The following is a 25,134-nucleotide window of genomic DNA, read 5'->3' on the forward strand; positions in this document are numbered from 1 at the left end:
CGCGGCTACCATTAATATATCACAAGGCACAATCTTTACTGGCAATAGTAGTATCCATCACTTATTTAAATTACCACAAACTAAAATTTAAGTGAAACTTTAAATATCTCAAATTTCTAATATCACCCACGGCCTTAAATATTCAATATCGATCACTAAATTCTTTAAAGAAAAATAACAAAAATATGATCATAGTTACCTATAAATTTTATTTATAGAATGATAGTTACCTATCAATTAGAGGGGCCAATGCAGCTGCCACTATAAATGTACATGGCTCCTATACCTACAAAATTTCAGTCTGATCTACCAAAAAGTATAGCTTTCATCTCAAAATACAAGATTCTAATTAGACGGCTGCTTTAAATACATACTAGTAATAGATGGTGCTAATTGGTCCTAAACCCTAACTAATAACTCACTAATTATATCTAGCTTTCTAATAGAATCTATTCTCATGTATATAAATATTCGGATGCTAACGTAAAAGTATATATATCGCAAAATAGTTGCTCGATAATTAAAAACATGATGCTCACAAGTCATAATAGCTACTCTTAAATAAAAAAAATGATTGAGGACATTTTTTAGTTCAATTATAGACACTAATTTGTGTTTCTAAATACATCTACCCTTCAAAAAACTTCTAAATTATTAGTGTTCCAACTAATTAAGGGACCCAAATGGAAGTGTTTCCGAAATACAAAATATTAAGATGTAGTTACAAATTTGTCCTCAATTTAAGGATGTTATTTCCGTGCGCCCTAAATTTTAGTCATTTTTCAAAATTTCCCAACACAAATAATGCAATCTCAGTTTTATGTCCTTATAAGATGAGTTTATCGTAGTTGTTGAGGTAGGTTGATAATCTATTAACATCACGCAATAGATTAAAATTTCGATACCAGGTTGCTTCTATTAGAGAAAAACTAACCTTTGGAAGATTTTGAAAATGATCGTAGTTTATGTATTTTGTCACCAACTTCGTAATATTCGATAAAAAAAAGAAGCAAAATTTGAATATAGCGTATGGATTTACAACCAATTAACCCTTAATAATACTGTTACATTGTTGTTGTTATTGTTGTTGTCGATCCACACGTTAACGAACAATCCCCCTAACCAAGCACAAGCATCAAATGGCTATGATCCAACTAACCATGGTCAATGGTTGGTACTCTCATAATCACTCCCAACATTGATGAACATTAATAACCCTAGGGTTATTCCATTACTACTCCACAAAACCCTAATAACATTTGATCTCCTCTCACCTTTAAAAACCCACAATTATGAACTAGCTAGTACGAGTTGTGTGAGCTTAAATAGCAGCTGGGCATCCCCTCACATTCAACAAGTTCCAAATAGAAAAGGATAAAAAAGCACAATTTTTTATTTTTGCTTTATTGTGTAGAGGAATATGGCCCCCTTCATGCCTGGCATCATCACCTTCATTCTTCTCCAAACCCTATGTTCTGACAAAGGGAAAAGGGAGTATTAAAGAAATGAAGAAAAACTCAGAGAAATGATGTTTCGTTTTCAGGTGAGGTGAAGCTCTATTTACTAGTCTTTGATTTTACACATTGTGCATTTTTCATCTACAAACCCTATTTCTTTCTCATGGGGTGGGGTTGGGATGCCATTTCTTGATTCTCTATAAATGGGTTGGAGTTAGTGTGGTGCTTTTTGAAATTTGAGTTGGTTCATTTCTTTTAGCAAAAGTTGGGTTGTGGGGCGATCGTTTGTTTGTTCGTGGGTTTTTTCCGAGGTATGCTGTTTAGTGCGTGCCTGGCTCCTTGTATGCCATTCGCGGCGTCCCTCTGTGGGGGAAGGCCGTCGGGGATGGCGTGCGTGGAGCCATGCATGCTTTTCTCTCATGTCTTGATTTTGTTTTGTGAATATATAGTCATCAACTTATTTGCCATTTTCTGTGATCAATATATATGTATCTATGCATTATGTAAATTTGTTGGAGAAGTGTGTAATAAGGTTTCTTGATGGTGTTGATTTGAATTTCAAGAATGAGGGAAAGTGATATGGTGGTTGATTAGTGATACATTGTTAATTAGAAGCATTTATGTTGGTAAATGATTTACATATTTCATTACATAAACTTGTGAGTATGCATTTCAAGATGTTTAAATTACAAGGAATTAATCAAAGATTCTTGTGGTGATCTTATGTTTTACCCCAAATTAAGTTTAATTCAGCTTGTCAAATTAAATGTTGGGTTGGGTTGGGTCGGATCGGGCCGGGCTCAAATTTTGGTGGTTTATGAAAAGATCATGACCTGGTCCGATTTGAAATGGGTATTTTCGGCCCGGCCAAGCCAAATGCAGGATTAGGGCCTATCGGGTTCGGTCCAAATTCTATCGTGTCTTCTCGTGCGAGTACAACGGCTCGATTATTATCGGACCCGATTCGTACGTGTCAACATCATCACAAGGTTCTTGGTATTGTAAAGCTCCCATTGCCATGCATTAAAATGCAAAAATTGATTTGTTAATATTAATTCTTGATATATTTGATGGAAAAGTTATTGAATGATTTGACACATATCTAATTTGCTGCCTTCTCTAACAACAGCCGCTCTCCACATGATTTATGGTTGCAGTCAGATTGCGATGAGATAGATTGCATATATATAGTATAGTAGTACAATTATTATTCTATGATAAAATGCAATATAGATTGTTTCATGTTTACTTGATAAAATAAATGATAAGATGGAGTACTATAATTATTCTAGTTGCTGAAATGTAAATGCATATACATGCAATTATTCTATGATTCTACAGATTACTAATTTTCGATTAAAATAAAGTTTAATTAGTTTTACAAAGGATATTGTTTTGTTAACTATATAAGATCCACTTTTCTATTGTTAAAATTTAATTTGGATTAATATTCCATTTGCCAATACCTTATTGTTTTTATATTTGGAAACTAACAATTTTTATTTTGTACAGCAAATTATGTCAGAAAATAAATCTTAAAAAATAATGGTTTACCGTTTATATATGTTGTACATGAAATATCAGTATTTAATTAATAGTACATCCGCACAAAAGAATTCATTGGTTTAAATAAAATTACATAATTTTATATAAGAAAATGAAAACCCTTTTAGTGAGTGGGGAACACCTCATTTTCTTTAATAATTATTGGGATCAATGAGTTTAAATAAAGTTAAGGAGGAAGAAAGGTTAGAGCAAAGACTTAGGAAAATTACTTTGTAACAATGGAGTGTGACGCAAACAAATTACAATACATTTTGAACCATCAAAAAATCCAATGATACGGTAAAATTACTAATAAAATTAGTAGTATATGTATATATATAAACTTGCAAAAAGTGGAGTTGTTATAAAAAAAATGTTACTCCCATAAAAGAGTGTTTTCTCCTCAATTAATTGAAGAAGATTAATAAATGAGCATAGCTGGGGGAGGATTAAAGTTAGTTAGTGGAATTTAGCTAAAGGATAGCCATTGCTAGTGGAAGGCCCCCCACTATCCACTTAATTACTGCACACTTGAAAATATTTAGGTCGTCATTTCTTATTATATAACTATTTAATTTATGGAATACATAAAAATAGTGTGTTATGTTATCACGAATTTTGATTTGGTAGTTGCAATAGAATGATCATACAAAAATTCAAATCTAATTGGGACTCGGAAGAAAAGGGTTATTTTGTGTTTTTATTCGTGGATTAGAAGTTATAGTTAGCGGTGGCTTCGGTTACCGCTAACTACAAGCTAAGAGCCGGAAAACTCCATTAAATTAAGTGTTGTGGTTCATTTTTTTTTCTTCAATTGTCAATCATTGTTAGCATGAGTTGATATATTGTCTCTTCTTACTGATGCCAACAATGACCTTTTTCAATGTATCATATAAGTTCCGTTTTCTTGATTCACCGAATAATTTAATAATAAATTTTATTTTAGGTATATTTAGGTGGCGTTTGGTTGTCACAACTAATAATCATGAGACTATCCATCTAGGATTAAGTTGTGGGGGGAGACTATAACTAGTTATCATGAGACTATCCATTTAGAATTAAGTTAAGGGGGTCAATCTTATGAACCAAACATGATACATATTTAATCATGAGATGTACTCTTGCCAACCGAACACCGTTCATGACTATCTCCCTAAATATGGTGCTTTATTTTAGAATATCTAAAGGTATTCCATATTAGCTTTGGTTTTAAGCTTTGCATCTTATAAATTATAGTAGTACAAAAATGTTGTGATAGACTTTATAAATATTTTTCTTGGGCGTTTTTTTAGGAAGATAATGTCACTCCCACCTATTTTAAAATGTGCTCTTTTTTTTAATGAAAGATGCTATTCTTTTTTGCAAGTGTTGAATTTATGCTTATCCATTGGTCGTTATTACAATTATGTTAGTGGTAGTTTATGAATGGATTGGTTCGAATTTTGATGATTTCATTGGTGATTTGGTTGTTTTACACCTAATTAATATTTAATATATTTTCCATATAACTATATTACTACTAGTATATAACTTCTTCTCATAATTTAACGAAGGGTCGCGTTTTTTTATTATCATATTCTAAAAAGTATTTATATTACTATTATACTCCATAAATCAGGATCTTTAATATTTTATCAAAAATATTTTATTAGTTATGCCATTTTTGAAACCGATCACTTATATCCCAAAATTTTAACTTGTATGAAAAGGGTAACAAAATGAGAGTGATATTAATAATAGATCATATTTAGGGGGCGTTAATCGTGTGGAATTTTGCCCCAAAAGAATCATGTGAACTTTTTAAGTTGTAACAAAACAAATACAGAAATATAATTCCTAATTAATCTCGATTCTTTTATAAGTATTGCAATTTAGGATCAGACAACAAAAAATTCTCCTCTATTAATCCAATAATCTGTCACGATTAACATCCTTAATACGAGAATAATCATGATCCACAATAGTATAACTTATCAGTTCCGACAAATTTCAACTTGTTTAATTCACATCTAAATTATTTACAATCTAAATAGGATAAAAAATACAATAAACTGTCTCAATCGACGTCCATAAATTGTCCCAATTGACATAAGCCCACACGAATAAAATTTTACCTCGACTAATTCTCACTCTCGAATGTTCCACGATTCGAACAGGTCTAACTACAAATCCAATAAATTAAAGTATCGATCAACATCCATAAACATGATTACGTCACGACTCACAGTATCTCTTATTAGTCCGTACTTATTAAATGTCATCTCGATTAACTCGCACCTGAGTGATCCTAATCGAATAAAAGATTGATCGAAAATATAATAAATCAATCCGATTGACATCCCTAACTATCCAAATGTTCCACAATTCGAACAGGTCTAACCTGAAATCCAATAATTTAAAGTATCGATCAATATCATAAATCCCAACTCGATTAACTCGCACTTGAGTGTTCCTAATCGAATAAAAGATTGATCGAAAATATAAGGGCATCCACAATGGGACGCCCTAAGCGACGCCCTATGCACCGCCACGTCAGCATTTTATCCTCCTCCTATTCCACCTGCAGTGGAGCGGACTATAGCCTACCTTAAGCGACGCCCTAAGCATTTCACTATTTTTGTATTTATATTTTTATTATGTTTGCAAATGTAAATAAAAATAATAAACAAATAAAAACAACACAATTAAAGGGAAATTCTAAGGCAAAAGACATTCTTAGGTCCTTATACTTTAGTCAAAATATTCATTAGGTCCTTATACAATTTTTTCGTTTTAATAGGTCCTTATACTTTTCACAATATTTTTATCAGGTCCTCGTACAATTTTTTGTTTTAGTAGGTCCTTTTACTTTTATCATAACTTTCATTAGGTCCTTGTACAATCTTTTATTTTAGGGAAATTTTCACATTTATCTTGGATAATAATCTAAATTTAATTAAACTTAATGAACTTTTTAATATTCCACTATTTAACTTAGCATAGTCTATAAAGATAATATTATCTTGTTATCCAATAATCTCAATAATTTGTAGAGAATAATAAAAAGATTAACCATGATGATTGAAGATTAAAATCGAAGTTTTTTTTAGAATAACTATCCGAATTTTCAATTGATTATTTATATTTATATTGAAATATATGTTTCCCTGAATATTTATAATCATAAGATAAGTTAAATAATAAAATTAAAAGGTTCATTAAATTTAATCAAATATAAATTATTATCTAAGATAAAAGTAAAAGAATATCATAAAATAAAAAAATTGTATAAGGACCTAATAAAAGTTATAATCAAAGTATAAGGACCTATTAAAATGAAAAAATTGTACGAGGATGTGATGAAATTTATGAGAAATGTATAAGGATCTATTAAAATGAAAAAATTGTATGAGAACCTAATGAACATTTTGATTAAAGTATAAGGACCTAAGAATGTGTTTTGCCAAATTCTAATTTTACTTAATTAAAAAAAAGTTACAAAATAAGAAATAAAAAAAGCACTAAATACAAAAAAAGGAGGCTAGTCTAGAGAAGTCCCAACTTGCGGCTGAGGCCATCGATCATCCGCTGGATGCCCTCGATTTGAGCCGGGTTGGTCGCCTGCATGAGGGCGGTGTGCGCGTCCAACAATGTCCGGTAGTCGGAGGAGGCCGCCAAATCCGCGTACGCATGGGTCGCGGGGTCGGCGACAGGGGCTTGCTCAGGCGGCGCGACGGAGGAGGATGTGGCCTTGCCCTTGCCCTTGGCAGCCTTGACGCCAGGGGGACGCCGGGAGGACATCGGTGTGCCGGAACTCTCATCCTCTAACACCGGACTGTTGAGGTCCATCGGAGACGCGCCGCTATCGCTACTTGTATAATCATTGAAGGTGCGCTTCGACGCCCTCCTCCCCGCCGCCGTCGATTGGGGAATCACACCACCAACGAACTTTTGCTTGTCCCTCAAGAGCGCCCAGGAATGGTAGTGCTTGAAATCGTCGTACAATGAGATGTACGACTGCATCGCTTTGTCCCGCACATCCGCGAGACTCTCGCCACTGGCCTGCTCCCTCTCGCACTTCTCGTACTCCGCCACGAACAAATTTACCTGCTTCTTTATTTGATCCCAGTGCTTGCGGAGCTGCTCCCCGTGGCGCTTGTACGCGTTCGCCGGCTTGGCCACGTTGTATTTCTTTGGCCGATGCGCTCCCAATACGCAGCCACCCTCCTCAAGTTATTGGCGTACACCGGATTCTCCGAAACATCAATCCAACGTCTCGTCAAGACGATGGATTCGGGACTCGGAGTAGTCCGTCCCCCCGGGGCGAACTCTTCACACACCTCCGTTGTAGGCAACTTCTGGGCTCGTGCCTTTGTCCGCTTCTTCTTGGTGGCGGACCCGGAAGCAGGGCGGCGGAGGGGCGGTGTGGAGACGGCTCCATATCGGGCAACCCGTATGAGTCGGTGGAAAAGTCGGGATCGTACTCGGCGTTGGTGTCGAATGGCCGGTATTCGTCGGTTTCTGTACCCGGCCATCGTGCACCACCGAACATCGGATTATTCGGATAATCTCCGGAATCCATTTTGCTTGAAAATGTAGTGAATTTGATGAAAGTGAAGTGAGAAAAATGAAGTGTGAAAAATGAAGTGAATTTGATATATATAGGTTTTGAAAATTTAATAAAATTAAAAAAAAAAAAAAAACCCCGTCGCATCGTCCATGACTCATCGTCCGCCTCGTCCACAGTGGCGGACGATGGGTATCCTCCGCGCATCGTCGCGGACGATGTATTGAGCGCTGACAATGGGTAACCCATCGTCCGCGATGCTGCAGTGACCGCCCCATTGCGGATGCCCTAATAAATCGACCCGATCGAACTTGGTGGTGCCGCCCCAATTGTGATCCCCATCATTAGATTCCCACTTAACACTCCTTCTTTTCCCCCACCACCTATACATACATTCCCCCTTTGTATCTATCACCTTTCCCCCTTTCCCAATTCAATCCCACATTACCCCCAAATTGGGTTTCTCTCTTTCCCAATTCGAGATAAACCCAAACCCATGGGCAACATCAGCAGCAGCGGCGTCCACGGCCGGCGGAGGAGCTCCTCCTCCCGCCGCTCCCACCCTCCTCCGCCGCAGCCGCAGCAGGCCGAGATCACCGCCAATCGCTACGTCTTCGCCGCGGCGACGCCATTCCCCCCTCCGCCGCACTATCCGAGCAATCCGAACGCGCCGCCGCCGCCGTATTATCAGTATCCGGGCTACTATCCGCCGCCGGGGGCCGCGGCGATGCCGATGCCGCTTCCGGCGCCGTACGACCACCACCACCTGCACCCGAATTGGGTGAACGGGCGGTACCCCTACGGCCCGATGATGCAGGCGGCGGCGCCGCCGCAGTACGTGGAGCACCAGAAGGCGGTGACGATCCGGAACGATGTGAATTTGAAGAAGGAGACGCTGAGGATCGATCCCGACGAGGAGAATCCCGGGAAATACCTTGTTTCGTTCACCTACGACGCTACGGTGGCGGGAAGGTATCGAATTTTGATTTTTTTTTTTTCTTCTTTTGTTGTGAATTTTTTTGTGGATTTTGTTGATGATTTGATGAATTATGTTGAATTGTTTGGAATGAGTTGGTTTTTGTGTAGTGATTTATTAGATTTTGATTTGAGTAATTTTGTGCTTGTTTGGTAGTACTACATTAGATGCTTGAGATAATAGTGAGATGCAATATGAGATAGCGAAATAGGCTTCGTCTAGGATTACATTAGTCATCGAGGTGGGGTGGGATGGATGATCATGAGATACTGTGACCGGACGGACTTATGTTTTTGAAAAAAAGGGCGATCGAACAAGAGATGAGAGTAAACATGGAGCAATAGTGGTTGTTAGATGATAGTTGAATTAAGTGGTTGAAAGAGTGATTGATTTGTGTTGAATTTGACTAAAGTTTGTGGCTTTGGTGTTGAATTGCTAACTATACCCCAATTTGTGTTATAGATAATGTATTTCCAATTGCAAGAGATATGTGTAGATTAAATAATTATTTGCCAACTTTCAAGAGTTTGTGTAATAGTGCAAAATGGGCTGGAGCTTGTGGAAAGTGGGATCTTGTGAATGTTCACTATATAATTTTCTAGCATATGGTGCCTAAATGGAGTTTCTATCTGATTCATTTAGAATGTGGAGATGGTGAATATCTCAGTACTACAAAATTTTGAGGATTAGCTTGATGTTTTATCGATGAATCTGAATTGTGATTGCTTCTTGTATATGCAGCATCACAATAGTTTTCTTTGCGAAGGAGGGTGAAGACTGTTGCTTGACTCCAACCAATGAAAGCTTGCATCCGCCGATCAAGGTGGATTTTGAACAAGGTTTAGCCCAGAAATTTAAGCAGCCCTCTGGAACCGGGATAGACCTCTCAATGTTTGAGGAGGGAGAATTGTTGAAAGACGGGGACGTGGACATCTATCCACTGGCAGTCAAGGCAGAGGCATCGACAGATGGTCAAAACGGAAACTCTGACAATGGGTCCTCAAACTCCCAGATAACTCAGGCGGTGTTTGAGAAGGATAAAGGTGAATATCATGTCAGAGTTGTGAAGCAGATACTGTGGGTGAATGGCATGAGGTATGAGTTACAAGAGATATACGGGATTGGAAACTCTGTCGAGGGTGAAGTTGATGCAAACGATCCTGGGAAGGAATGCGTTATATGCCTCTCTGAACCTCGAGACACAACTGTCCTCCCTTGCCGCCACATGGTACATTGACTCTCTCTGTTTAAGCATATTCAGAAATCCGTGACCCGACTAATCTATCAAGATTAATCCTTTTTCGTGACTAACGTACATTTTTTGTTGTGACAGTGTATGTGCAGTGAGTGCGCGAAAGTTCTTAGGTTCCAAACAAACAGGTGCCCGATATGCAGACAGCCAGTGGAGCGCCTTTTAGAGATCAAGGTCAACAACGGAGCGGATGAATAACTAAAAGAAGAATCGAAAAATAGGTGATGCCTCTGCTGGTTCTGTAAAGTTTTTGTTTGATCATAAAAAATATATCTTCTATATTCTCCCCTTGTTTGTTTGCTTGTTTCGCTTTGTCTTCTTTTTCTCGTGACACCCTCGTCATTGCCCTCATTGCCCTGCAGTTGTAGACTTATCAGATTGCTGTCTCATCGCTAGGCAAATCGATATTCTATATACATTCCTTTCTATCAAGAATCATTTTCAGAATGTATATAACGTCAATCAAGATTAGCTTAATGCTTAATGCTGTGCTATATTCTGGAAATTGAATAAATAATGTCTTTATATGGCCATCTTACGACGTTTAAGGTGAGCCCTCCTTTGCGTTCGGATGTGTGCTTTATATGGTTTCCTTACGATGTTTTCTCGTGCTGAAACGTGCAGCTGTGCCAGGCATGATTAGAGTTGTATTTTCTAGTATGTATTTGGTACATCTATTTTAGTGTTTGGATAAATATGTATTTGGTGATTTGAAATATATAAATGATGCATAAGCAAGTTGTTGCTATTACTCAACATTTTGTTTTGCTTGTTGTGTCGTTTTGCATTTGCATTTGCTTTTGCCTTTATAGATACCTAAGAAAATGATTGGTGGTGTCTTGTTCTTTTATTTCCACCTTTTTCGAGAAATTGGTGGTTTGGTTGTGTTTGGTTTCTATCATTGAAGAAGCAGGTGGTTTTTAGTTCATCGATTATATAAAGATCGAGTCTTGTGAATGTTGTTCGGTTGGGTAGATATGGCTCGATATTCAGTCGCGGAAGAATGTCACGTATGATTAGTCTTGGGTAATCTCGAGCCAATTCAATATCGGGCAATCTCGGGACAGTTGAACGCAAAGTCGTATCGCGAACTTGACACTGATAATAAATTAATCCAAAGCTCTGAACTTCTTAATAATCCAAACAATAATTTACAGGCCTTAATTTTGGTTTGTGGGTTATTTTATGAACATATACATTACTACTAGTAATATTTAGTATTGCATATAGGATGGAAACTAGTATAAAAAATACTAACAGTCACAATTTAAATACCAATAATTTATTGTATACGGGGTCAGATTCGAGTCTAAATTTATTTAGTCGATAGAATCTGTACAAGTACAAATACCAAAACACATAAAACCAAAAAAAAAAAAAAATACAAACAAAAAAAGGAGCTACAAATATTTCATAAGTATATCACTAAATATTCATTTGTTTGAAAAAAAATAGTCTTGTCTTTCTATTTTGGTCCATCCAGCAAAATTAATTTCATACTACTACTAAAAATGGAAAGTTTCATTAATTTAATATCTTTATTAAAATTCTGCATCTCCTACTTTATTCTCTTTTTCTCTTTTACTCTCCTATTTTATCAATCTTTTCTCATTTTCTCTTATGATTTATCGATTTTGTATTAAAATTTATGTCATTTAATAACGTGACTATGTTATTTAGACGGAAGGAGTATATTATCATCCATCACGTAGAAGCAGGGACGGATCTATAGTAGAGTGAGAAGGGGCAAATGCCCCACCTCATTTTTCTATTGCCATGTAGTTATATATATTATAAAACTTAAATATATGCATATTTTAACTAAATTGCCCCCTCATTTAGATAAAAATATCTTTTACTTGCCCCTCTCTTTACATACGCAGGCTTACCCTCCTCTAAAATAATATACTATATTATTTTAATATATTTATATTATTTTTATATTTATTTATTTGTATGTTAATATTTTTGCCCCTCCTAATATAATTTTCTGGCTCCGTCCCTGCGTAGAAGCACGGAAGAGCTAAGCCTCTGTTATGCCAAAAAAATATTTTTTTCTTATTTATATATCATTGTCGAGGTTTTGGTATTTTGTATGAGTTGTTGTGCAAAAGCATATATCATCATAACGAAAATTTTATCTCGAATATATCACCATGAGTAGTAGCTTATATGAAAACAAATTTTTGCATCCACCCCTATCAATTATCAAGAGCAATACCAAAATCTATACAAACATGTACAAGAAGGCAATGGTTTACCAATATTGAGTTTGTGATTAATTTTCAAAGGGTTAAGCAGAGTTATCTTGATAATCCATTGTGGCTTAAGGCAATAATTACTATCATACTATTAATTATTAAAACTATCATTACCATCATTACATGTATCTAATCTATCAATAATGCAATTATCCTAATGGTAAAGAGTGAAATTAATTTACCCTATCAAATGAAATTGCAACTACCGTGACGATAATATCTAATCTACCAGTTAAGCTCTATCAATTAGTAATCAACTTGCAATTAATCCAATTAACCAACCAAAAAATTATTGGAATGTGGTGGATTATTGTATCCAATTATTACAATGATTAGGCAATGACAATTGAAAAGATTGGGAAATTAAGTGGCTTTTTCAAGATTGAGACTGAAATTTAATTTTAAATTAAGGAGAGAATTAACATCATTGATTAATGCTAATTGATTCCATCTAACAATGAAATTTGCCCATCTACATTTATGTCAACTGAAGGTCCTCCAAATATAAACTGATACTTCATCCATCAGCCAATAGACGTATTATTTTTTGGCAGCTCGGGTATTAAAAAATGAATGGAAATGTGAATCTCAATTTTATATATTAATTTTATGTGCTCGTAAAATTAGATAATTAAGTAATAGCAAACAGAGCCAAAATGGAAAAATAGACAAATATTGATTATAGGGAGAGATTATATCGCGTGCTACATCTCAAATACATATCAAGCATCTACAAATGATCATCAATGGAGGTTATAATAATTTGGATGGTGGATTAAATTGACAATGCATAACTGACAATTGCATAGTTATATGATCAAACAAGGCTAAAAAAATCCAATCATTATTTTTATATATTAGAATAAGCTATCACCCATTATAAGCACCTCTAGATATTTTAAATATATATATTCCCTTCCAATATAGTTAAGTCATATTCTTTTTTTAGTTGTTCCACTATAGTAAGTTATTTTTTTATAACAAAAACAACCAATATTATCTTTCTTACTTTAATTTCTCTCTTCAACTTTATTCATTCTGCACTAACTCACTAAACATTCATTACTTATCTCTGTAACTAAAGAAACATCTCAACTACAGTGGTTCGTACGAAGTACATTATTTTGGACAAAAAACGTTAGTTGCATAGCCAGTCACCAACAATGGCAAATCCACGAAGAGTCAGGGTAAAATTGCCGCACAGTAGGGCCGACCATTAGCAACTCAAAGGCCGAATCTAATGGAACTTTCCGGCCCTCGTCGACCGATCTAGTTCCACCGGTGGTCCCCAATAACAATAAAGAAGAGACATAGCAAAAAATTAAAACTCACCAGCCTTGTCCGTTTTCTCTTCCATGCAAAGCAATCCTTTCTTGTCACCTAACTCACCACACAAACCATTCACTCCCTTACACTATAAAATCAAACCCTCAAGTGAGTATAGCATCATCAAACCTTCTCCTTCCTCGAAAACCTCTAACCAACATGACGATTATGTCCCTCGTCCTCCTCTTCCTCTTCCTCTTCCTCTTCCTCTTCTCCAGCACCCTCACTGCTGCACCGTCCCCTGCAGCAGCTCCCCTGCTGCAGGGGACCGCGGCCAGCCCAGCGCCAGCTGGCGCAGGGCCGCCCAACGTGATCTCCATCCTCAACAAGGACGGAAGATTCACTGTGTTCGCCAAGCTGCTTCAGAGCACTAAAGTCGACGCCAGCCTCGACTCGCAGCTCGTCGACTCCAACAACGGCCTCACAGTCTTCGCCCCGACCGACCTCGCGTTCTCGAACCTCAAGACCGGGACGCTCAACTCGTTCACCGACGAGCAGAAGATGGAGCTAGTGCGGTTCCACGTCCTCCCCACCCACATATCGGCCTCGCAGTTTGAGACAGTTAGCAACCCGATTAGCACGCAGGCCGGTGGAAGCCCGGATCTGCTGGCGATGAACGTGACCGCGGCCGGGAGCTCGGTGAACATCACGACCGGGGAGACGAACACGACCGCTTTGGAGTTGATTGTTTTCAAGCGGGAGATTATTGGAGTATGGAGCCTGAAAAGAAAGTGAATTTGTCAACGATAGCGAATATATATCTAAGTTCCAACAATATATATCTTAGTTCCGACTTGTATAATTAGGGCTCGTTTGGTAGGGATTGCGGCTTTTTCTCACATCATTAGATTAATATTAATCTTGTAGATTTACATAATTAATCCCCATTAGTAGTCAGTTTGGTACATCTAGGTTATTAGTTTTTACACCAAGTGGTAGGCGTATTAGACTATACTACTTCGTTGGATAAAGTGTTGTGTAGACACTCTTGCCCTTGCTTTTGAAAATGAAAAGACAATAGACCCCTCCGTCTTCGTTCCTCTTCTGCGCTTTGGCGTGCAAAGAGTATGGAGTTCGCGCCCTCTCCGTTTCTGCTCATCTATATAAGTAGACGACCCATCTGAGTATTGCATCATCTCCCACCTGTTAGGAACTCCCTACCCGGTGTATCATTTCGGATGGCTACGAAGGGGCATCGTAAGCTCAGTGACGACGGAAGACCCTCTGGTATAGCTGTATCTGTTTCATCAATCCTCGGTGATGGTCTTACACTGTGGTTTTATTGAACTGGTTAATATTGCAGGTGGTGGGAGTGGTGGCCACGGTGACAAGGCGAAAGGCGACCGTACGCGTCGTTCTTGGACTCGACGTGAGGAGCAGGCAGATGAAGTTCCTGTGCAAATCGATTTGCCAAAGTATGGTGGTCTTCCTCAACTGCCGCTGTGCAGATGCCAAAGAAAAGTGAGAGGGCAAATTGGGTATGTAGAGGCAAAGAACGAACACGTAGATTTTGAGAAAATATAATGCCTCAAGTTCTGTGAGATAGTGCAATGCTACGATCCGCGAATCTTGTATGAAATTCCACGAGATCCGGAAAATTTGTGCCGGGTCGGACGATTAAATCACCTTCTACCAAACTGTGGACAGTCGGAGATAACCACAGACTAAATCCCCTTTTGCGAGGCTGTAAGGGTTTATACGCCCTACCAAACGAGCCCTGTTATCTAGGGTCTTGTCATTAGTGAATCTTAGAAATAAAATTTAATTCAAGTTTTGAGTCTTCATTAGTTTCTTTCGAGGCACCAATAATAAAGTTTAGTTCAGCTTATTATTGTGGGCCTTTTGAGGATGGCCTCTTAGTTTTAGGAGTATTTAACTTTCATTTTATTTATTTTATCTTATTTATGTCGTTATTTTATATATTTTCCTACCTTATATTCTATTCAGTATTGTGTTAAAATAACCACCCAGATTTACGTTCACGTTTCAGCAACTTCGTTATTGATCAATTTGATTATCGAGTCAATGGTGAGTTATGCTTTGTATGCCGAGATATACTCTCGCATGTGACTGTATTATTATCAAAAATTTCTATTTTTGGAAAGTATCATGATTATCCAACGAGAAGAGTTCCCATTATTTCAAATAAAGTGAACTATGTACCTGATCTTTCACTTTCGCACATAAATGGTACATGATCTTTATTTTATATCGTTTTTGGTACCCAATGACCAAATTTAACCCTAGTACCAAATATGTGATTTTTTTTATGTGGAGGATAATTTTGAAAATTTCTATGAAATAGTACCAAATATGTGATTATTTTTTCTTCCTTTCTTATTTCTCTTTTTCTTCTTTCTTTTTAGTATTTTATCTTCCTTTCTTTTATCTTTTTTCTCCTTAGTAAAATGTTTCTTCTTCCTTCTTTTTTCTTCTTTCTTTTTAGTGGTTTATACTTGCATCTAATTGCATTCATAATATAAATAAAAAAACAAAATACCTAATTAAATTAATTATTTAAAATAATTAAATCAATTGAATATTTTTTATTAAATTATTTTATACTCATTTTAAGGTTGAAACACATAACTAAAAATATTCAACTTTTTATATCATTATGAATACAATTCACAATATTAAATTTTTATTAAGGCTATATTGATTAGTTACTAATTTAATGTAAAATAAAAATAATTATTATTACATAATATTATGTGATTCATAATTATATAATTATACTACAATTATTTATTAATTACTATTAATTTTTAGTATTATAACATTAATAATTATAACTATAATTATATTTAAGTATATTTGAATGATATTAAAAATAAATATTAATATTAATATTGATTAATAATAATAGTATAAAGAATTAGGAGAATGAGAGAAGATATTATAATATCACTTTTGGTACTAATTTTATATTTGCCCAAAATACTCTCTATGACATAAATGAGAAAATATATTTGTTTAAAGGGCATTTTGGGAAAAAAAATTGCATCAGGTACCAAAAATGTGATTTATAGGTACCAAAAACGATAAAAAATAAAGATCAGGTAAATGGTACCATTTACGTGCGAAAGTGAAAGATCAGGTACCATTTATGTAATTCACTCTTTCAAATAAATGAACAATTTGAAGTTCTATTAATTCTAACAACATATTAGATCTCGGACCGATGAATGGGGGTTTTCCCGAAACTCACACATATAAAAGGAAGTGAGTTCAGCAAAAAGAAAAGTAACACTCCAAAGTACAAACCACAAAGTTATGTCTCATAATAAATTTTGCTTATGTGACAAAATAAATGCAATACATGGAGAACAATAGTTGTGCATGGTGAAGGTAAAATATCACAAACATGAATCAATAATAAAATCCACACAAAACTCACCAGCCTCAGCTGTTTTATCTTGGGTGCAAAGCAAAGTTTTACTAGTAGCTATCAAACTCATCTTCCCACCTTAAAACACCCAACTCCACCACCTAACTCACCACACCACCATCTCATCCACCCTGCTCCCTCGAACCGCTATAAGTAGCACTTCTCCCGAGGCGTTCCTCACCCTCGTAAACAAGATGAAAACGCTCATCGTCCAACTCCCGGCTCTCCTCTTCCTCATCAACTGCCTCCCAACAACTTCCCAGTCCCCAGCATCCGCCCCTGCCCCGCCCGGGCCACCCAACGTGACCGCCATCCTCGAGAAGGACGGCCACTTCACCGTGTTCATCAAACTGCTGCAGAGCACGAAAGTCGCGGACAACTTAAACGCGCAGCTCAACGCTTCCAACCAAGGGCTAACAATCCTAGCACCGCCAGATACTGCTTTCTCGGGCCTCAAAGCAGGCATGCTGAACTCCTTTACGGAGGACCAGCAAGTCGACCTCGCACAGTTCCACGTCCTGCCTTACTACCTCTCCCAGTCGCGATTCGAGACAGCGAGCAATCCTCTGAACACGGAGGCCGGGGGCAGCTCGCAACTGCTGGCGATGAACGTGACAGCAGTGGGGAATCAGGTGAACATAACGACCGGAGAGACGAATGCAACGGTGTCAAGCACGATATATGACGATAACGAGGTGGCAGTGTATCGGGTGGATAAAGTGCTACTTCCGCTGCGATTTTACGTACCTCTGCCACCACCGCCTCCTTCACCGCCTCCGCCAAAAAAGGCAGCTCCGAAGGCTTCGCCTGCATACAGTGCTCCGGTGGATTCTTCCAGTGCGAAACGCAGGCCCGGAAGAGTAATCCTTGCAATGATCTGTGTCATGTTAGCGGTTCAATGATGTGTCCTGTAAATTGTAATTAAATCCTTTATACACTGTGTTTCTATAGTTTCCTCTATTTGTTTCCGAGTAACACAGTTTCAAAGTGGAATGGGTATTTGTATGAAAAAAAAAATCAAGACATTAAATTTCCTTCATATAATAATTATAGAAAATACTACTTATATAAGATAATTACATAATTTTTTCCATATAATAAAAAATAGTACTAGAGTATATAGACAAAATTTGACACGCAATTTCTGTTTTTTCAATACTAGGATAGCCGTTGCAGATGCTCTGCTCGCTCGCTTGCTTCCTTGAGCGACAGGATTTCTTGCAGCAACGATGCGAGTTTCTCCTCGTCCCTATCGCGGACATCGGAAGAAGCCTTCTCTTGGTAGCCAGCGGAACTCGTCATCTTTGTCAAGGTGTCGATTTGCCTGTAAAAGAGCCGATTTCATTGGTTCAGGTTTTAAGAAGATCAAACAAGAAGAAAGCATATGGGTTTAGGGAGGCTTCTTACCTTTGCGTCTCCTCCATTTTCTTCTTCAGCTTTCCGAGTTCAGCTTCGGCATTGATGCTTCCTTGTTTGAGGAAGACTGAGAGAGATTCGTTGACAACGTCCACCAAGTAACCCACTGGAAAGTCGTCGTTCTCACTCAACACCTACAATCAGCAAAGTTTGAAGTCCAAACTTAGGTAAAGTAAAAGGTAGATAAAATGTGGTAAGACAGAACAATATTGCATACAGTCAGAGATGATAGTTTGGCAAGCGTCGCGATCTCCAGATCATGACCCTTGATAATATCGCATGCATCGTTTGTGCGGCAACGAACAATAGCTGCTGGCCTGAAAAGGTATGTTGTTATAGTACCTTCTGTTTGTAATTTTAAACAGTCAGAGACAAATTCCAACTTACCTCACTTTTGGTGGCAACTGTGATTTAAGAGATCTTAGTGATTTAACCACAGACTCGATCATCTCCATCTCCGACTCCACATCATCATTCGTCCAGCTCTGCAGAAAGGGGATAATGACATTTCAAGGGAATGACTATTGAGAAATGAGTCATTTCATAAAGATTGACAAGAATAAGCATTTTCCATATCCAAAGTGAAGTGATGCATTTCTTCCTTAATTTTAAAAAATTCTAAATAAAAGGGTGTATGGATGTTACCTTTACAACAGATGGATATTCAGAAATCACAATAGACTCTTTCCTCACAGAATCTATCTTAGAAGGAAGACGCTGCCACAGTTCTTCTGTGACAAATGGCATGAACGGATGAAGTAATCGTAACCCATAATCTAGACACGGCCATAAGGTATCCTGCGCAGATCTTCTCGCTGATGCAAATCCAGGATCGTTGCCAGCAAAATATGGCTTAATTACTTCAATGAACACATCACAGAGCTGATACTTCCACCATGAGTACACAGCCGTGGCAGCATCAGAAAACTCATAGGACTCCAATGACGCAACTGTTTTTGATATAGCTTTGTTCAATGCAGACAGTATCCATTTGCAGCTAAAAGGCATGGAAGCTGGATCAATCTCTATTGGAGGGGTATAGTCATCTCCAAGTTTAGTCATAGCAAACCTAATAGCATTCCACAGCTTATTGCACCACTCCCGATATCCCTCAACCCTCTTAATGTCCATATTTATTTTGTCCGACTGAAAGAACCAAGAACAGAACGTGAATCCTTAAAACTTTGAAGAAGAAGAAGAAAAACAAGTTCAGATAAAGTAAAAGATAAGTATTCATCTGAGCTGTATAAGAAATAAGAGCAAAGCGCAGAGCATCAGTACCACATTCTTTGATACCATTGGGGAAATCTTCTTTTTTCCGCTCTTTTGCAATTTTGACGTCATCGAGTGTCAAATTTCCTTCTCTTTGCCTTTTATCAAGCTTTTCAAGAAGTTCTTCGAGGGTTGCACCTTCGATGATATCAAGGGGATCAATACCATTTCCCAGTGTCTTGCTCATCTTGCGACCATGCGAGTCACGAACCATTGGGTGCAAGTAAACCTGAATACAAGTAAAGAATGTTCAATAATTTGCATTTTAGCAATGAAGTCAACTTGTTTTACATACTATAAAACTAAAATGCCACAGCACAGCATAGATAGCAACATAATTATATCATTTAGTACTCAGAAGCAAAAGTACCAGTAAAACTGAACATTACACATAAATTCTTCTCTTTCAGTATCTACGCTAATCACTTAACAAAACTCATAATTACGAAATGAACAAAATTGCACCATAATCCTTCTAGGATGAAAAAATAGGTTTAGGCAGGCACAAAAACAACCAGCCTTAGGTATGCAGAATTATAATTTTAAAATTTAAAATTCAAACGTGCGGGAAAATAAGAATGCTACAAACCTTTGTAAATGGTAGATCACCACCTAGCTTCATACACATCATCACCATACGTGCCACCCAGAAGAATAGTATATCATGACCAGTTTCAAGCACGCTTGTTGGAGAAAAAGCTTTGAGATCATCAGTATCACCTGGCCACCCAAATACAGATAATGGAAATAAACCAGAAGAAAACCAGGTATCTAACACGTCTGGATCTTGGAGAAGCTGGAACTTCTTCCGAGCAAACAATCTGCTAGCCTCCTCCAGAGCTTCTTCCTCGGTCCTGCCAACTACCCACCTATTATCGTAAGCATCAAGCTCCTTGAGCTGATCATCTTCTAACACAATATACCACGCGGGGATACGATGGCCCCACCAAATTTGCCTTGAAATGCACCAATCACGTATGTTTTCAAGCCATCTGTAGGATACAGGATATCATTAGAACCTTATTTCGCATAAATGTTAGTTAATCAAAAGCTTTAGTGTAGCACAAGGCAGGGAGGAAATATATCAAATGTAAAGGACAGGTGAGAAAACTTCAGGCAACAAAGACTATTATCATTTCTCAAAAATACCTCTGCCATTCAGCAACATATTGTTTGGGTACGATCTCTAACTTTGGATTTGTATCACCAATGCCAGCATTCAGACCATCTTCTGCCATGCCTTTGCAGTTCACATACCACTGGGGCTTTACAAGGTATTCCACCACTTCTTTGCTACTTGAACAAATGTTAAGGCGCATCTCATTATTTTTTTCACCTCTATAAAGTCCCTTAATTGCAAATAGAGCTAACAATCAGCATCCTTAAAATAAGGGCAACTGCATCAAGTAATGCTTAGTAAAAGTGAAGTGTAGGAGTACCTTTTCTTTTAAAGCTTGGATAACAGCAACACATGCCTTAAAACGTGGCATTCCTTCAAATTCTTCACCACCATCGCTATTTATTTTCCCATCATCAGTGAAGATAGTGATGCAGTCGAGATCATGGCGCTTGCCAACTTCATAATCATGAGGATCATGGGCTGGAGTTATCTGCAATATCATGTCCAAGTACTTCTCAGAATATGAACTGAAAATAGAAAAGAAGTATTATGAGCAGAAAATGTTCTGCTCACCTTAACTGCACCAGTCCCGAATTTCATATCGACAAGGTCACTATCACAAATTATTTTTAGCTTCCTTCCATTGAAAGGATGAACAGCAAATTTCCCATGAAGATGCTTATATCTTTGATCCTCTGGGTGTATAGCAATTGCAGTATCACCGAGCATTGTTTCCACTCGAGTCGTTGCAACAACGATCTCACCCAAATCCCCTTCCAGAGGATAAGCAAATGATGTCAGCACCCCAAACTCGATGGGAGTTTCATACCCAGGAACCGGCATTAGTGTTCTCTCTTTGATATCCTTTTCTTGTGACTGACTCTTGGATAATGCTGTTTGCATCTTACAGTCCCAAGTCACTAGACGATCATCCCTAAAAAGAATATTGGATGCGAAACCTTAGAAAAGGGGAACCAACAAACAACCATATACCAGACAAATGAGCAACAACACAGAAACACCAAAGAACAGTATAAAACTATTGACGAATAGGTAGTAGTTGGAGGACGAAATGCAACAAATTTGACAATTAATGGTTGGCCTGTCAATAAAAGTGTCAACTAACAGCAAAAACTATATATACATCACATTGCAGAGTTATCAAATGCAAGTGCATGATTTACAGATTGAGACTGAGTCATCCATTATAAACAATAATACTGAAACCTCAAATGAGGATATAGATGCTTACATAGCACCTCAAATTAGGCTTCCTGAGAACACAGCCAAAGTAATTAGCTCATATCACAAGAAAATTGAAACATTGCCTTTAAGCACGAGTATACCTATATATAAGACCTTCCTTGTGAAGTCTTACAAAAGCCTCGGTCACCGCCCGTGATCTCTTCTCATCTAGGGTAAAGCACTATACATAACAAGATATAAGCTCTAATTTAAATCTCTGCCAATCAAATATGCAATGATAATCCAAATTATCACCTCACGTGACCAATCAAGAGATGCACCCAAGCGCCGGAGTTGCTTTAAAATTGTGCCTCCATACTCATTCTTCCATTCCCAGACCTATTACCACATTTAACAAGTAAAAGAGCATAAATGAGCAAGCACTGGTTAGCGAATGCTGCAAATTACCAAAACTGCATAAATGAGAATATATTAAAGAACTTACTTTATCTACAAATCTTTCACGACCAAGATCATGCCTTGACAAATTCTGTGTGTTAAGTTTCTTTTCCACAACAACCTGCATTGAAATCGGTGATTGGCTCAGCAAGTTTATGACAAAGTAGGCCACGGATATATTAAAAGCTAAATAAAATCCCAATGAGCAACCTGAGTAGCTATTCCAGCATGATCCATACCCGGCACCCATACCGTATTGCAACCAGACATCCGCTTCCAGCGAATAATGGTGTCCTAGAGGTAAAACGTGATTAGAAATCAAATATTTCAAATAAATTACTAAAATGATAATTAATCAATTGCCACTTGAAAACCTCAATGGCCACGGTAAGAGCGTGTCCAAGGTGAAGGTCCCCAGTAACGTTAGGAGGCGGGAGCACCTGCATTAGGATTATAAATATGTATTAACAGAACAGTTGAAGCAGTATCAACCATGAACAGTTTATTTGAATTTTGAAAATATGTAGCTAGAAACTTACAATCACAAAAGGTGGTTTGGAGCTTTTGGGGTCTGCCTGAAAGAAATTTGACTTCTCCCACCATCCATACCACCTAGTAAGAAATTTTAGCAATGATGAGAAGGAAGACTCGCACATTTAGTAACAACACTAGATCAATAATCGATAGCATACGATTTTTCAACGGTGTTGGGGTTGTAATTTTGTTCTATTTCGGTAGCGAGCTTTTTCTTTTCGCCAAGAGGTGTCTCTGGATCAACTTCCAGAGGATTTACTTCCAGTCCTTTTTTAGCAATTTTCTTCATTTTTTTCTGTGCCTGGATTTGAACAAAACACGCAAAGCATGTTAACAAGTAACATAGCTATACTGGTTTAGGGCATTAGCACGCACCTGAGCCTGAGGCATCGCCGATGCTGCTTTTTGAGCAGCTTTAAGCTTCTTCAACTCCTTCTCTCTAGCCTACACGTCAATTGCCATTCATAATCAGTTAAACTAGTAGAACAATACATAGGAGGCAAATAGCTATTCTAAACTCGTGGAATTTAGGGAAAACGAAATCAGATCAGAGCCGTACAGCCAAAAACATTGAAATTCAACTAGTTCGCAAATTAAATTTGAGATTATCAGCCTTTCATATAGCCAACGACAAAGAGATGCTCTCACCTTCTCTTCTTTCTTCAATTTCTTCTCAGCTCCTTCACCGTCGACTCCATTGCGCCAGAAAGAGTGCTCGGAAAAGCTTCTCTATGTGTTTACGTAGGCCTATTTATAGGGGACAGAAAATGCGCGCGTACTTTCAAGCCTAGCTACCAGACGCGCATTTTAACAAATGTAAAGAAAAGTTGTTGAAAAAGTGAGGGAAGTGGGTTAGTAGAATGTGGTAAAAATGAAATATGGCAATTATTGAGGGACGGACCGAAATGGAAAAGAGTGACAATTAATCGAGGACGGATGGAGTATATTTTATGATTAATTAATTGCTCAATTCTATTATTACTCGATTATATTTTAGGATTTAATTACCATGTGCAATTTCTAACTTAAATTTTTAATAAGTATTTATTTATTAGTTACGGAATCAAATCTACTATATTTGTTGTATCATGCATGTGCAATTTTATTAGGTAAATTTCCAATTCTATTTATGCCATTGTATTTAGGATTTAATGGTCTATAATTTGGCATGTAAAATTTTAAAATTAAATTAATAAAGGAGGAATCAAATCTCTTCGATTTGTTGTAGCCTGCATGTACAATTATATTAGGTAGATTTGGTACAATAATCTTCTATATTTAGTTGCTTTCTCTCTTCGAATATAAGTATTAGGTAAATTTGTGTGCTATGAATGACAAATTGTATATGTGATTGATTTAAGACAAAATATTTATTAAGTTAATCATAATGTATGTGCTAGAATTATACAAACACCGTTAATTTCTTTTCGATAAGACCAATGCGAATTCCTTTGTTACCATATACTACTGTTAATATATTTTCAATTAGGACTAGTGAAATATGAAGAAATGAGCGTCCAGCCTCTAATTCCATTTTATTACGTTTTGTATCTCGTTATTTATTTATCATCAAATTCACACACTTTTTTCTTCGATTATAAATCTCCATTAACAAATTTTGTTTTCCCCAATTTCCTTAATTCTGATTTATTTATAACATTCAAAACTCATTTATAGTAGTAGTATAATTTTATATTACAATATTTATCTGATCAATTCCATTTGTAGGTTTATAGTAGTTTTCAATAAATATTTTTGCTAAACTTGTACTTTTTATTCTTAATTTTTCAAACATTATGGTCCAATCTTGGTCAAAAAATAATTACATGTTCTAAACTCATATATTTAATATTCAAGGCAATATAGTTGAAATTTTCTGTTCCTCACTATAGACTATTCTATTAATATTGTATCTAGTCGACTATCCTATAAATATTTATCATCAAATTCACTATTTAGGACTAATTTTATTACATCTTTTCACTATTGACTATTCTATAAATATTGTACTATCCAGTTGACTTTGTTCTTAAGCTAGAATCGTCAATTTAATTCAATTTTTTATACTATAGCATCCGTCACTCTTTAATTGTAGTAGTAGTATCTTCAGAAAAATAAATAAATTATTCAATATTTAAAGATCACTCTTTAATTATAGTATATTCAGAAAATTATATAAATGAAAAAGTTATAAAGTATTTGAACCGTAATTTTATAATGCAAAATTAAAATATTACTAGTAGTAAAAGAGAATACTCCCTACGTCCGTCATTAAAAGTCTCATTTATGGGCGGCACGGATTTTAAGAAATGTTAAGAAAAGTGGATAAAAAAAGTTAATGAAATAAAAGTCTCACTTTTATATATTATTTATAAATGAAATGTGAGTGAGTGG

At 36.8% G+C, this 25,134-nt stretch overlaps 3 protein-coding genes and 1 pseudogene across 5 annotated transcripts; 3 read left to right on the forward strand and 1 right to left on the reverse strand.

The window, feature by feature from the left end:
* Positions 1-7,927: 7,927 nt before the first annotated feature.
* LOC125214327 (probable E3 ubiquitin-protein ligase LOG2) lies at positions 7,928-10,532 on the forward strand. 3 transcript variants are annotated; one of them, XM_048115311.1, is made up of 4 exons: positions 7,928-8,520; positions 9,266-9,752; positions 9,858-9,997; positions 10,401-10,532. In XM_048115311.1, exons 1-3 carry the CDS (start codon positions 8,045-8,047, stop codon positions 9,972-9,974), a joined length of 1,080 nt encoding a protein of 359 aa, XP_047971268.1. In that variant the 5' UTR covers positions 7,928-8,044; the 3' UTR covers positions 9,975-9,997; positions 10,401-10,532. The 3 variants fall into 3 exon arrangements, with proteins under 3 accessions (XP_047971268.1, XP_047971267.1, XP_047971266.1); XM_048115310.1 differs by having other exon boundaries at positions 7,929-8,520; positions 10,139-10,532; XM_048115309.1 differs by having other exon boundaries at positions 7,929-8,520; positions 9,858-10,532.
* A 2,966-nt stretch (positions 10,533-13,498) lies between these two features.
* LOC125209762 (fasciclin-like arabinogalactan protein 12) lies at positions 13,499-14,828 on the forward strand. Its single transcript, XM_048109346.1, has 2 exons — positions 13,499-14,074; positions 14,667-14,828. The coding sequence occupies exons 1-2, from the start codon at positions 13,523-13,525 to the stop codon at positions 14,826-14,828; spliced, it is 714 nt and encodes a 237-aa protein (XP_047965303.1). The 5' UTR covers positions 13,499-13,522.
* Positions 14,829-16,899: 2,071 nt separating this feature from the next.
* LOC125216438 (fasciclin-like arabinogalactan protein 12) lies at positions 16,900-17,704 on the forward strand. The gene has a single exon (XM_048118147.1). It carries the CDS (start codon positions 16,949-16,951, stop codon positions 17,654-17,656), a length of 708 nt encoding a protein of 235 aa, XP_047974104.1. The 5' UTR covers positions 16,900-16,948; the 3' UTR covers positions 17,657-17,704.
* Positions 17,705-17,850: 146 nt separating this feature from the next.
* Positions 17,851-23,180, reverse strand: LOC125216360 (annotated as a pseudogene).
* Between the last annotated feature and the right edge of the window lie 1,954 nt (positions 23,181-25,134).

The sequence above is a fragment of the Salvia hispanica genome, chromosome 3 (assembly GCF_023119035.1).
Source record: "Salvia hispanica cultivar TCC Black 2014 chromosome 3, UniMelb_Shisp_WGS_1.0, whole genome shotgun sequence".
NCBI classification, from domain to species: domain Eukaryota; kingdom Viridiplantae; phylum Streptophyta; class Magnoliopsida; order Lamiales; family Lamiaceae; genus Salvia; species Salvia hispanica.

Bases quoted from the DNA above. Each gene is read 5' to 3' on its own strand.
- LOC125214327 (XM_048115311.1), top strand. From the start codon at position 8,045: ATGGGCAACATCAGCAGCAGCGGCGTCCACGGCCGGCGGAGGAGCTCC. The intron at 8,521-9,265 runs GTATCGAATTTT...TTGTATATGCAG, and splicing joins GACGCTACGGTGGCGGGAAG to CATCACAATAGTTTTCTTTG. The intron at 9,753-9,857 runs GTACATTGACTC...TTGTTGTGACAG, and splicing joins TCCTCCCTTGCCGCCACATG to TGTATGTGCAGTGAGTGCGC.
- LOC125209762 (XM_048109346.1), top strand. From the start codon at position 13,523: ATGACGATTATGTCCCTCGTCCTCCTCTTCCTCTTCCTCTTCCTCTTC. The intron at 14,075-14,666 runs GTATGGAGCCTG...TTAATATTGCAG, and splicing joins TCAAGCGGGAGATTATTGGA to GTGGTGGGAGTGGTGGCCAC.
- LOC125216438 (XM_048118147.1), top strand. From the start codon at position 16,949: ATGAAAACGCTCATCGTCCAACTCCCGGCTCTCCTCTTCCTCATCAAC.